Here is a 13769-nt window from a genome sequence, read left to right as displayed (position 1 = left end):
GCATAGACAGAAAATAGCTTGTCCAAAACCATACAGTGAGACCATGGTTGGTAAGGCTGAAGCAGAGTCAGAGAGAAGGTGGTGGGTGACATGTGGGGAACCATCATAGGCTAGATCATGCAGAGCTGTATAGTGCATTGTAAAGACTCTGGCATTTGCCCTAAGAAGAAGCAGGGGGAGGGGGTCATGGAAGGTTCTGAGCAGAGAAATGTCAACCTCAGTGACGAAGAATCATCTTTTGATGGACTGTAGGTGGTCAAAGCTAGAACCAAAGGGACAAATTAGGGGATTAATGTTATAATTGAGGTAAGAGATTATGGTGACTCAGATCAGTAAAACTGGGAGAAAATCCTATATATAAAGTACAGTCAACAGCATTTTCTGATACATTAGTTATGAAATGTAAGAAAAAGAAAAGAGTTGATGATGACCTTGAGGGTTTTGGATTAACCATGCCAATGATGGGGGAGCCACCATCTGACAGGGGAAGACTACATGGGAAGTGCTTATTGGCATTGATTTGGGACATGTAAAGAACAAGCAATTGGATCCACAAGGCTGGAATTTCTGAGATATTTGATCTGGGGCTGCATATGTAATTTTGTAAGTTAACACCGTGGAAGTATGGATGAGACTCAGGGGGGAAGTGAGTATAGATAGAAAACAGAGACCTGGGGCAATTTAAAGGACTATAATGTGGAGAAAGCAAAGGTACAACATAAAAATGCAGAGAGACAGCAGTGGGAGAATATTCAAGAGAGGAGTCCTAGGAGACAAGAGAAGAGGAAAAAGAGAGAAAGATGAATAACGGTGAGAGAAGCATTGTATAGGTCTCTGGCAGGTGCTGAGAACAGTGCTGGTTAAGAAGTTTAGAATGAAAGCCCACTGAGGTAGAAGCCCTGGGATCAGTGAGACTACACAATTCTTTAGAAGGATTTGCTTCAAAGGGAACAAATAGGACAGTAGCATGTAGAGGAAGCAGAATGGGAATAACATTGCGTTGGGCATCTATTGCCCCTTGAAATCTTCCTTCTACTATTTCTACCAGCTTTATCCCTAGCTTGCTGGACCACACTAGATGTTTTTCAAACTTCAGCTTCTGGTTGAGCTTGACAACTGCAGGGAAGGAACAGATATTGTGAGGAGAGACAGGTTGTGGCATTTATTCTTAGCTTACCTGCCTCAAGACTGCAGGCTGGATGGATATTCTGGCAAAGCAACTAATGCTGAAATCCTTTCATGGAAAATTCCAGTAACCACTCTCTGTTCTTGTTTCTTCAGCCCTGAAGTGGTAACTGCTCCTCAGTATCACTAATTCAAGATTACAGCAATATGCCTGTATATTCCTATTGCTGTTGTTTAACAAATAACCACTTAGTGGTTTAAAGCAGCAAAAATTATTGCATTTATAGATCTTCAGAAGTCTGGCATGTAGTTTGCTTGGCTAAAATCAGTAGGGCTTTGTTCCTTTCCAGAAGCTCTAGAATTCATTTTCTTGCTCTTTACATCGTCTAAAGCCACCTACATTACTTGGCTGGTTCCCTGATAACCCCAACTTCAAAGCCAGCAGCTTTGTAACTCTGTGCTTTTCTTCAGGAGTTGTTTCTCTGTCTGACTCTCTTCTGCCAGCTTTGTCACACTGGGCCCTAATCCAGGATGCATCTCCATCTGAAAGTCAGCTGGAAAGCAACCTTAATTCCATCTGCAACCTTAATGCCATTTACCATGTAACACGATGTACTCACAGGTTTGTGGGATTAAACATAGATCTCTTTGGAAGCCATTAGTCTGCCTGCCATAATGTCTTATTGAAACATATGCTAAGATCTGCCAGCAGCAAATAGCTCCTTCCTTTTATTAAATTCTTCCTAGTTACCCACTTTGTGTGTGTCCTTTGTTGCCTACTGGAGACCTAACCAGAATAAACTTTTTTTTTTTTTTCACTTTTTGTGAAACAACAGCTTGTTTTTAAGTTTTAGAGATAATGACACTGTAGAGAGTAAAAATGTGGCAGAAGAGAGAGGGAGATATATTGCAGCAATCCCTTGTATAAGGTAGAAGGAGCAGGACCTAGTGCACATATGGATAAGCAATGGGTGTTCATCTGCAATACTCTGCATGAACAGGTAAGCAAATATGTTGGATGTTCTCTGATCGCTTTAGCATTTTAGCGAGAATTAGTGGCAAGATCACCAGTGGAAAATCAGGAGGAAGGTAGAGATGTCAGAGGTTGAAACCAAGAGCAAAATAGGAACTAGCCATCTAGGAGTGCAGGAGAATAAATAGACTAGCGTTTGCATTTTAATTGAAGTGATATTAACCCTAAAGGAAAATTTTGCTTTCGGTGGGAGATGAAAAATCTTGGATATTACCATATGTAGGAGAAGGCAATGGCAACCCACTCTAGTACTCTTGCATGGAAAATCCCATGGACGGAAGAGCCTGGTGGGCTGCAGTCCATGGGGTCGCGAAGAGTTGGACACGACTGAGCGACTTCACTTTCACTTTTCACTTTCATGCGTTGGAGAAGGAAATGGCAACCCACTCCAGTGTTCTTGCCTGGAGAATCCCAGGGACGGGGGAGCCTGATGGGCTGCCATCTATGGGGTCTCACAGAGTCAGACACGGCTGAAGCAACTTAGCAGTAGTAGCAGCAGCAGCCCTCCAAAAGGCCATGGAACATGAAAAGCTAAGTCAGAATATCTGTAGTATTAATAGTCCAAGGGACATAATAATGAAAAAATATTTAAAAATATACAATGAATAAAGTATAATGAGTAAAGTTTGAAAAACTTTGGACTAGCAAAATACAATATGATTACCTTAAGGCTCACTTGAAATTCATGGCCAAGGACTTAAATTGAGATAATATGTATTTATTTTTTGCCCTATAATGCTGTTTGGGCCCAAGTGTAGAATGGGCAGAGGGCTGGATTTAACTAGGGTTGTGTTTCATGCAAGAGAAAGGGGAAAGAGAACTGAAAGACTGTGCAAAAGAGGGACCATAAATGACTGATGAAGGACCTTCCAGCAGGAAATAAGACTTAGGACATTCTGAGCTATTGCAGACAGGCATGGGAGGAAGTGGTGCCTCTCTGGAGCCCACTCACTCTTATCTTCAAACAGCTTCTGATTTGTTGAAGAAAAGTGAGTTTGATTTTTTAATGTAAATTTACTTATTTATAATACACTTTTTGCTTATTTTCTAAAGGATACACAGTGAAAATATTTAACATGACATGAAGCTTCATATATAAACAGGGATGATAACTAAGAAGAACAGATGGAGAACATTCTTCTATCATGCCAATACATTTATTGACTTTATGGGAAGACTCTGTTTGCCATGAGTGAGTAAAAGAATTTTGGGGAGATACTAATTTTCTCTTCCTAAAAAAGTACTAATTTCTTCCATCTTCCAAGCAATTGAGTTCAATATGTCTATTTGTAATGTTGATACATAAATTCCTAATTTACTCATTAACCTGTCATGTCTAGCATGTTTTTCTAGTAAAACTGAAAGCTCCTATCTGTCATGAGTGTTTTTCATACGTTTTTTTTTTTACCCACAGTTCAGTTCCGTTCAGTCGCTCAGTCGTGTCCGACTCTTTGCGACCCCATGAACTGCAGCATGCCAGGCCTCCCTGTTGATCACTATCTCCCGGAGTTCACTCAAACTCACATCTATCGAGTCAGTGATGCCATCCGCCATCTCATCCTTTGTCGTCCTCTTCTCCTCCTGCCCCCAATCCCTCCCAGCATCAAGAGTCTTTTCCAATGAGTCAACTCTTCACATGAGGTGGCCAAACTACTGCAGGTTTAACTTTAGCATCATTCCTTCCAAAGAACACCCAGGGCTGATCTCCTTTAGAAAGGACTGGTTGGATCTCCTTGCAGCCAAGGGACTCTCAAGAGTCTTCTCCAACACTACAGTTCAAAAGCATCAATTCTTTGGCACTCAGCTTTTTTCACAGTCCAACTCTCACATTCATAAGTGTTGCAAGAAGGCATTAGAGGGCAGACACACTGAAACCATAATCACAGAAAACTAGCCAATCTGATCACATTGACCACAGCCTTGTCTAACTCAATTAAACTAAGCCATGCCATGTGGGGCCACCCAAGACAGACGGGTCATGGTGGAGAGGACTGACAGAATGTGGTCCATGGGAGAAGGGAATGGCAAACCACTTCAGTATTTTTGCCTTGAGAACCCCATGAGCAATAGGAACAGGGAAAATGTTAGGATACTGAAAGAGGAACTCTCCAGCTTGGTAGTGCCCAATTTGCTACTGGAGATCAGTGGAGAAATAACTCCAGAAATAATGAAGGGATGGAGCCAAAGCAAAAACAATACCCAGTTGTGGATGTGACTGGTGATAGAAGAAAGGTCCGATGCTATAAAGAGCAATATTGCATAGGAACCTGGAATTTTAGGTCCATGAATCAAGGCAAATTGGAAGTGGTCAAACAGGAGATGGCAAGAGTGAACATTGACATTCTAGGAATCAGAGAACTAAAATGGACTGGAATGGGTGAATTTAACTCAGATGACCATTATATCTACTCCTGCGGGCAGGAATTCCTTAGAAGAAATGGAGTAGCCATTATGGCCAACAAAAGAGCCCAAAATGCAGTACTTGGATGCAATCTCAAAAATGACAGAATGATCTCTGTTCGTTTTCAAGGCAAACCATTCAATATCACGGTAATCCAAGCCTATGCCCCAACCAGTAACACTGAAGAAACTGAAGTTGAACAGTTCTATGAAGACCTACAAGACCTTTTAGAACTAACACCCAAAAGAGATGTCCTTTTCATTATAGGGGACTGGAATGCAAAAGTAGGAAGTCAGGAAACACCTGGAGTAACAGGCAAATTTGGCCTTGGAATACGGAATGAAGCAGGGCAAAGGCTAATAGAATTTTGCCAAGAAAATGCACTGGTCATAGCAAACACCCTCTTCCAACAACACAAGAGAAGACTCTACACATGGACATCACCAGATGGTCAACACCGAAATCAGATTGATTACATTTTTTGCAGCCAAAGATGGAGAAGCTCTGTACAGTCAGCAAAAATAAGACCAGGAGCTGACTGTGGCTCAGATCATGAACTCCTTATTGCCAAATTCAGACTTAAATTGAAGAAAGTAGGGAAAACTACTAGACCATTCAGGTATGACCTAAATCAAATCCCTTATGATTATACAGTGGAAGCAAAAAATAGATTTAAAGGACTAGATCTGATAGAGTGCCTGATGAACTAGAGATATTTACTATTTATTAAAATTTACACCTTAATCTAGTCATATGAAACAAATTATTATGGAGTTTTAAAAGCCAATAAATTATTTATATTAGCAAATAACTAGATCAGAAGAAAAACTGACTTGAAACCAATCTATTCCCCAAATCCTGTTAGAAAAAAAATGAATTGCAAAATAGTGAACCATAGATTCTTATTTGGGAATTACCAGATAACAAACAAAAAACATCCATAAAACAAAAAAGTGTATTTAAAGACATTAATAGGTGAAGCATCTCTTTCATCTAAATACATGTTATAATATGAATATAATGTTCACTTAAAGCCAAATTGGTGGATAATTGTTGGGCTCAATATATTGAAAAAGAGACAAAGTTCAAAGGAAAGGAAGAAGCTAGAAACTGAAACTCAAAGGACATTTCACATCAGCTTTTTATTTTGTGTATTATATATAGTATCTCATGTTTGTCATGTATGTGGAAAGTTGTAGAACTCTTACCATTAGCGAAATTGGCTTATATAAATCTGGTCAGTAATGAGAGGATTTATAGACATAATGCAGTGATGAGAGGATTTATAGACCTAATGCCAACATGGTCTCAATTAAGTGTCAGGTAATTCTAATCACCCTTTCCCCATCACAATTAAAACACTGAACATTTTTGACTTTAAATCAGTTGTCTTGCCTCAAATATTACTTAGGAATCATGGCTGCCTGAGTATAATTAGCTAAAACACACATAGGAAGGAATTCTACATGAAAGATATGCCTTAGGCATCAAGGAAAAAGTCAGAGGGTTGGTTTTTTTTTTTTGTTGAGAATTACACTTCTTTAAGTTATCTCTTACCTGCTGATGTTTGCACAATTTCCGTGGTGTTTCTGAGGCCCATGAAGTCAAACTGATAAAGCCGCCAGGATTTCTGATCAGCTGCCTCAACCGAGTTTTTTCTCCATCTGTAAATCATTTCTTCTTTGGGGTAGCCATCTAAAAATGCAAAACAAATATTAACGCTTGAAGACATAGGATTGTAACACATTAAAGTAAAAATTATAATTCTGATCAGTTAATAGGAATTTGACATTTTAGTCCATATTTAATCATTAACTTTTCCTCATATGCATAGAAACTCCAAAAATGAATGGGAAATGGCTACTTAACCCAGAAGATTTTTGCTGCAGATCTTCACAATCAACAAAAGGTGAACAGCCACAACCCATTTCTGTGTGAATATAGAATATATCTCTCAATGTGGAGGGCTTGGTTGTAGTTGACATTCAAATTATAGACCTGATCTAACTGCCTGGCTCACTCTCACCAGACCTTCTAAACTTTTCCAGAGCTGAGTCTGTCCAGATCTCAGGAAAGACAAATTTACTTTTTTATTATAAACTTTATTATATATATAGCTTTTATTATTTACATATTTATATTTATTATTATTATTGAAGAGTAGTTGATGTACAATATTCTGTAATTTGTTGCTGTTGTTCAGGGGCCAAGTCGTGTCCAACTGTTTGCGACCCCATGGACTGCAGCATGCCAAGCTTCCCTGTCCATCACCAACTCCCAGAGCTTGCTCAAACTCATATCCATCAAGTCGGTGATGCCATTCAACCATTTCATCCTCTGTCAAACCTTTCTCCTCCTGCTTTCAATCTTTCCCAGCATCAGGGTCTTTTCCAAGGAGCCAGTTCTTCACATCAGGTGGACAAATTATTGGAGTTTCAGCTTCAGCATCAGTCCTTCCAATGAATATTCAGGACTGATCTCCTTTAGGATGGACTGGTTGGATCTCCTTGCAGTCCAAGGGACTCTGAAGAGTCTTCTCCAACACCACAGTTCAAAAGCATCAATTCTTTGGCACTCAGCTATCTTTAGAGTCCAACTCTCACATTGATACATGACTACTGGAAAAACCATAGCTCTGACTAGATAGACCTTTGTTGGCTAAGTAATGTCTCTGCTTTTTAATATGCTGTCTTGGTTGGTCATAGCTTTTCTTCCAAGGAGCAAGCGTCTTTTAATTTCGTGGCTGCAGTGACCTTGCTTTTGCTCCTCTTGCACCAAACGCATTAATTTTCTCACTGTTAAGAATAATGCTTGCCATGGATTTGTTGTATATGGCCTTTATTATGTTGAGGTATGTTCCTTCTATGCCTACTTTCTGGAGAGTCTTTATCATTAACCAGTGTTGAATTTTGTTAAAAGCTTTCTCTGCATCTGTTGAGAAGATCATACTTTTTTTTTTTTTTTTTTGTCTTTCAACTTGTTAATATGGTCTGTCACATTGGTTGATTTCCATATACTGAAGAGTTCTTGCATCACTGGGATAACACCCATTTGATCTTGATGTATGATCCTTCTAATGTATTGTTGGATTCTGTTTGGTAGAATTTTGTTGAGTATGTCTGCATCTATGTTTATGAGTGATATTGGCCTGCAATTTTCTTTATTGTGATATCTTTATCTGGTTTTGGTATCAGGGTAATGGTAGCCTCATAGGATGGGATTGAGAGTTTCCCATCTTCTGCAATTTTCTGGAAGAGTTTGAGCAGGATAGGTGTTAACTCATCTCTAACTTTTAGAAGAATTCGCCTGTGACGTTAGCTAGCACTGGGCTTTTGTTTGTTGCAAGATTTTTTTTATTACAGCTCTGATTTCTGTGCTTGTGATTAACTTGCTGAGTTCAGTTGCTCAGTCATGTCTGACTCTTTGCAACCCCATGGGCTGCAACATGCCAGGCTTCCCTGTCCATCACCAACTCCTGACGCATACTCAAACTCATGTCCATCGAGCTGGTGATGCCATCGAAGCATCTCATCCTCTGTCATCCCCTTCTCCTTCTTCCTTCAATCTTCCCCAGCATCAGGGTCTTTTCCAATGAGTCAGTTATTTACATGAGGTCGCAAAAGTATTGGAGCTCCAGCTTCAGCATCAGTCCTTCCAATGAATATTCAGAACTGATTTCCTTTAGTATTGACAAGTTTGATCTCCTTGCAGTCCAAGGAACACTGAAGAGTCTTCTCCAACACCACCACAGTTCAAAAGAATCAGTTCTTCAGTGCTCAGCTTTCTTTATGGTTCAACTCTCACATCCATACATGACTACTGGAAAAACCATAGCTTTGACTAGATAGACATTTGTCACAAAGTACTGTCTCTGCTTTTTATTATCCTGTCTAGACTGGTCATAGCTTTTATTCCAAGGAGCATGCATCTTTTAATTTAGTGGCTACAGTCCCCATCTGCCGTGATTTTGGATCCCAATAAAATAGTCTGTCACTGTTTCCATTGGTTCCCCATCTATTTGCCATAAAATGATGGGAATGGATGCCATGATCCTAGATTTTTTAAATGTTGAGTTTTAAGCCACCTTTTTCACTCTCTTCTTTCACTTTAATCAGGAGGCTCTTAAGTTTCTGTTCCCTTTCTGCCATAAAGGTGGTGTCACCTGCATATCTGAGGTTATTGATATTTCTCCCAGCAATCTTGATTCCAGTTTGTGATTCATCCAGCCTGGCATTTTGCATAATGTACTCTGCATATAAGTTAAATAAGCAGGATAATAACATACAGACTTCAGTCACTCAGTTGTGTCTGACTCTTTGCGACCCCATGGACTGAAAAGAAAAATCTTTTTTGTAGAATTCTGTTTACTCTTGCCACCTCTTCTGAATATCTTCTGCTTCTGTTAGGTCCATACCATTTCTGTCCTTTTTTGTGCCTGTCTTTGCATGAAACGTTCCCTTGGTATCTCTAATTTTCTTGAAGAGATCTCTAGTCTTTCCCACTCTACTGTTTTCCTCTATTTCTTTCTGTTGATCACTGAGGAAGGCTTTCTTATCTCTCCTTGCTATTCTTTGGAACTCTGCATTCAAATAGGTATACCTTTCCTTTTCTCTTTTGCTTTTCACTCCTGTTATCTCAGCTATTTGTAAGGCCTCCTCAGGCAACCATTTTGCCCTTTTGCATTTTTTCCTTGGGGATAGTCTTAATCACTGCCTTCTGTACAATGTCACACATCTCTGTCCATAGCTCTTCAGGCACTATATTAGATCTAATCCCTGGAATCTATTTGTCACTTCCAGTGTATAATCGTTAGGGATTTGACTTAGCTCATACCTGAATGGTCTAGTGGTTTTCCCTACTTTCTTCAGTGTAAGTCTGAATTTGGTAATAAGGAGTTCGTGATCTGAGCCACAGTTAGTTCCTGTTCTTCTTTTTGCTGACTGTGTAGAACTTCTCCATCTTCAGCTGCAAATAATCTAATCAATCTGATTTTGGTATTATCCATCTGGTGATGCCATGTGTAGAGTCATCTTTTGTGTTGTTGGAAGAGGATGTTTGCTATGACCAGAGTGTTGGCAAAACACTGTTGGCCTTTGCCCTGCTTCGTTTTGTACTCCATGGCCAAACTTGCCTATTACTCCAGATATCTCTTGACTTCCTACTTTTGCATTCCAGTCCCCTATGATGAAAAGAACATCTTTTGGGGGTATTAGTTCTAGAAGGTCTTATAGGTTTTCATGGAACCATTCAACTTCAGCTTCTTTGGCATTATTGTTTGATGCATAGACTTGGATAACTCTGATAATGAATGGTTTGTCTTGGAAATGAACAGAGATCATTCTGTCACTTTGGTCAGTGCACCCAAGTACTGAATTTTGGACTCTTTTGTTGACTGTGAAGGTTATTCCATTTCTTCTAAAGGATTCTTGTCTACAGAAGTAGATAGAATGGTCATCTGAATTAAATTTGCCTGTTCCAGTCCTTTTTAGTTCACTGATTCCTAAATAGTCAGTGTTCATGCTTGTCATCTCCTGTTTTATCACTTCCAATTTACCTTAATTCATGGACCTAAAATTCCTGGTTTCTATGCAATATTGTTCTTTACAGCATCGGAATTTACTTCCATCACCAGTCACATCCACAGCTGGGCGCTGTTTTGGCTTTGACTCCATCTCTTCATTCTTTTTGAAGTTATTTCTCCACTCTTCTCCAGTAACATATTGGGCACCTACCAACCTAGTGAGTTCATCTTTCAGTTTCATACTTTTTTTGCCTTTTCACACTGTTCATGGTGCTCTGAGAGCAAGAATGCTGAAGTGGTTTGCCATTCCCTTTTCCAGTGGACCACGTTTTGTCAAAACTCTCCACTTTGACCCATCCATCTTGGGTGGCCCTACGTGGCATGGCTTATAGTTTCTTTGAGTTAGACAAGGCTGTGGTCCATGTGATCAGTTTGATTAGTTTTCTGTGATTGTGGTTTTCATTCTGTCTGCCCTCTGATGGATAAGGATAAGAGGCTTATGGAAGCTTCCTGATGGGAGAGACTGATTTTGGGACCAACTGGGTCTTGTTTTGATGGGTGTGGCCATGATCAGTAAATCTTTAATCCAATTTTGTGTTCCCTCCCCTTTTTTTGGCCTGAAGCCAAACTATGGTAGGGATACCGAAGCTAATGGTGACCTCCTTCATAAGGACTTGTTCAGGCACCCTTGTATTCAGTGCCTTTGACCCTGCAGCAGGCCACTCTCTATCCATGCCTCCACCGGAGACTCCTGGACACTCATCGGCAAGTCTGGCTCAGTCTCTGTGGAGACACTGTTCCTTTCTTCTGGCTCCCAGTGCACACAAGGTTTTGGTTGTGCCCTCCAAGAGTCTGTTTCACCAGTTCTGTGGAAGTTCTGTAATCAGATCCCCCTGGCCAAAGGAGTTTTCAGTCCCTTTTGAGTACCACCTACAAAATTTAAGTTTCACATGCTCATGTAAAATATGAAAGTAATCTGTATCTTATGTTAGAGCTGTAAAGAGAAATTTGGAAAATACGACAGTTGTTACTATGCTAAACTGCTTCATTTTCAACAGTTCAGAGAACAACGTATGAACAAATTACTCATTTTAAAAACTAATCACTCTAATGTGGGCCTGGAGAACAGAAAGAGACATGAATGAACTCACTGAGATGGGGAAAACACAGATTCTCTATCTTGTTTTTGGTGATGGTTATATGTATGTTACAAATGTGAAAATGTTTGCATTTTATAGCACCTAAATTATGATCTCAAAAGAAATTCAACTGTATTTTTAGGTCATGGACAGGGAAACATGGCCCACTAACTTTCGTCTTACCAGATATTTCTCAATATAGCTCTCATTTCATCTTTTATCATCTAGAATCAATGTCTTATACTAAACTGATGTTGACCAAAATGCAAAAAGAAAAAAAAAAACTCCGATTTTAACTACATTTAATAATTAAGAGGCTATTTTTGCTAAGTTATTTATAAAGGTTATAGTTTAATATGAAATGACATTTTTGTTTAAGAGTTTTAAAAATCTTTCAGAAGAATATTTTATTGATTTCTTTTGGAATTTCAAATCCATCATATATAAACTGTCAGTTTGGAAAAGAAGATATAATCTAAAAGACAATTCCAAGATACAGGCTTGGTTTGTGGCAAAGTTAACTTTGTTACCTTACTCTACACTCTTTAGCATTGTGTGACTTTGACTACATATAGCTACTATCTTTATCATGCCAAATTTCAAAATATTCAGTTAACTTATACAAACTTTAGGAAAGAATTTTGTAATATGAGCTTGTGAAATGTCAAACTAATTATAAAAAGAGCATATCCCCCAAATCCGAATAGGTATGTCTAGAACTTTACACTCTACACGCCTGCCATATTGATACCTCTGAAATATTCATTTCTCTCTACTCTAAAAGTTTGGTTGAGTAATTTTGTATTTGAGCCTTACTATCCCAGAAATGTTCATGGCCATATACATATATATATATATGTACATATTTAAAGCTTTCCTAACAGCTTTTAAAAATATTTTCCAAAATCAGGGTTGAATACTGAATCAATTCTGTAAAATACTGCTGAAAATCCTCTTATGAAAATGCATACGAAGGAGTACAAGGCTGTTTTTTGTCACCCTGTTTATTTAACTTATACACAGAGGGCATCTTGAGAAATGCCAGGCTGAATGAGTTACAAACTGGAATTAAGTTTGCCTGGGGAAATATCACCAACCTCAGATATGCAGATGATACAATGACAGAACATGAAGAGGAACTAAAGAACCTCATGATGAGGGTAACGGAGAACAGTTAATAAGCCGGCTTAAAACTTGATATTAAAAAAAAAAACCACTAAGATTATGGCATCCAGTCCCATCACTTCAGCAAGTACATGGGGGGAAATGTGGAAACATTGACTGATTTCCTCTTCTTGGGTTCTAAAATCAATGTGGGTGGTGACAGCAGCCTTGAAATTAGATGATTGCTTCTTGGCTAGAAAGCTATGACAAACATAGACAGTGTGTTAAAAAGCAAAGACATCACTTTGCCAACAAAGTTGCATATTGTCAAGGCTATGATCTTTCCAGTAGTCATGTATAAATGTGAGAGCTGGACCATAAAGAAGGCAGAGTACCAAAGAACTGATGCTTTCAAACTCTGGCGCTGGAGAAAACTCTTGAGATTCCCTTGGACAGCAAGAAGATCAAACCAGACACTCTTAAAGGAAATCAACCTTGAATATTCATTGGAAGTACTGATGTCAAAGCTGAAACTCTGGTAATTTGGCTACCTGATGCAAACACCCAACTCATTGCAAAAGACCTTTATGCTGGGAAAGATTGAAGGCAGAAGGAAAAAAGGGAAAAAGAGGATGAGATGATTGGATGGCATCACTGATTCAATGGGCATTAATTTGGGCAAACTCTGGGAGATGGTGTGGGACAAGGAAGACTGATGTGCTGAAGTCCACGGGTCACAAATAGTCAGACACAAGTTGGTGACTGAACAACAACAAATATTTTCTATAAACATTTTTAATTATTTATATTGAAATTAACCATACTCTTCTGAAGATGCATGCATTAACTTGAAAGAACAAAAGTAGTCGGAGTTTCAGAGGGCATGTGAATTTGGGAGGAAAATTTCAATAATTTTCTTAGCCATTGAGTCCTCTTCCTATGCGTCTTCTTCCTGTTGATTACAACTGCCACCACTTTCACTATCTTCTTCTTTACCATAGTAATAATCACTATCACTATTACCACCACCATTAATATCATCATCACCACCACCATCATCATCATATTGCTATCTGTAATGAGGCACCAGGCAATATTTCAAGACTTTCAATGTGGTAAGCCTCGCAACAATCCTAGTGGCATAGGTATTGCTGTCTCTGTCTTACAGATAAGAAAGTTGAAGCACAGAGATTCTGAGTCATGTACCTATGACAAAGCCAGAATAAAAACTTAGATTTTCTGACTTTAGGCTCTCTATCTGCTCACTTATTGCACTACACTGTAGTTGGTATCATGGAGAACTACACATAGACGTTCTTCTAAAATCCTTGAAGGGCACTGTAACTGTTTTTGAGTAATACTGAATGACTAGAGAAAGCCTCCCATTCCCAATTGTTTCCTCTCTGTTGGCATTTTTCTTATATATTTGACATACTGAAATTGAAA

The 13769-nt window shown here is 39.0% G+C and overlaps 1 protein-coding gene across 1 annotated transcript in view; it reads right to left on the bottom strand.

Annotated features, from left to right (window-relative positions):
• GABRG3 (gamma-aminobutyric acid type A receptor subunit gamma3) overlaps positions 1-13769 on the bottom strand; it is an 820406-nt gene that overhangs the window by 116099 nt on the left and 690538 nt on the right. Inside the window, exon 6 of the mRNA XM_052659706.1 lies at positions 6117-6254. Within this exon, the coding sequence (XP_052515666.1) occupies positions 6117-6254 (138 nt within the window). The remainder of the gene's footprint in view (positions 1-6116; positions 6255-13769) is intronic.

Source organism: Budorcas taxicolor, chromosome 21, assembly GCF_023091745.1.
Source record: "Budorcas taxicolor isolate Tak-1 chromosome 21, Takin1.1, whole genome shotgun sequence".
NCBI classification, from domain to species: Eukaryota; Metazoa; Chordata; class Mammalia; order Artiodactyla; family Bovidae; genus Budorcas; species Budorcas taxicolor.
The sequence above is the reverse complement of the archived record's forward strand: the minus strand, read 5'-3'. Positions and strand labels throughout refer to the sequence as shown.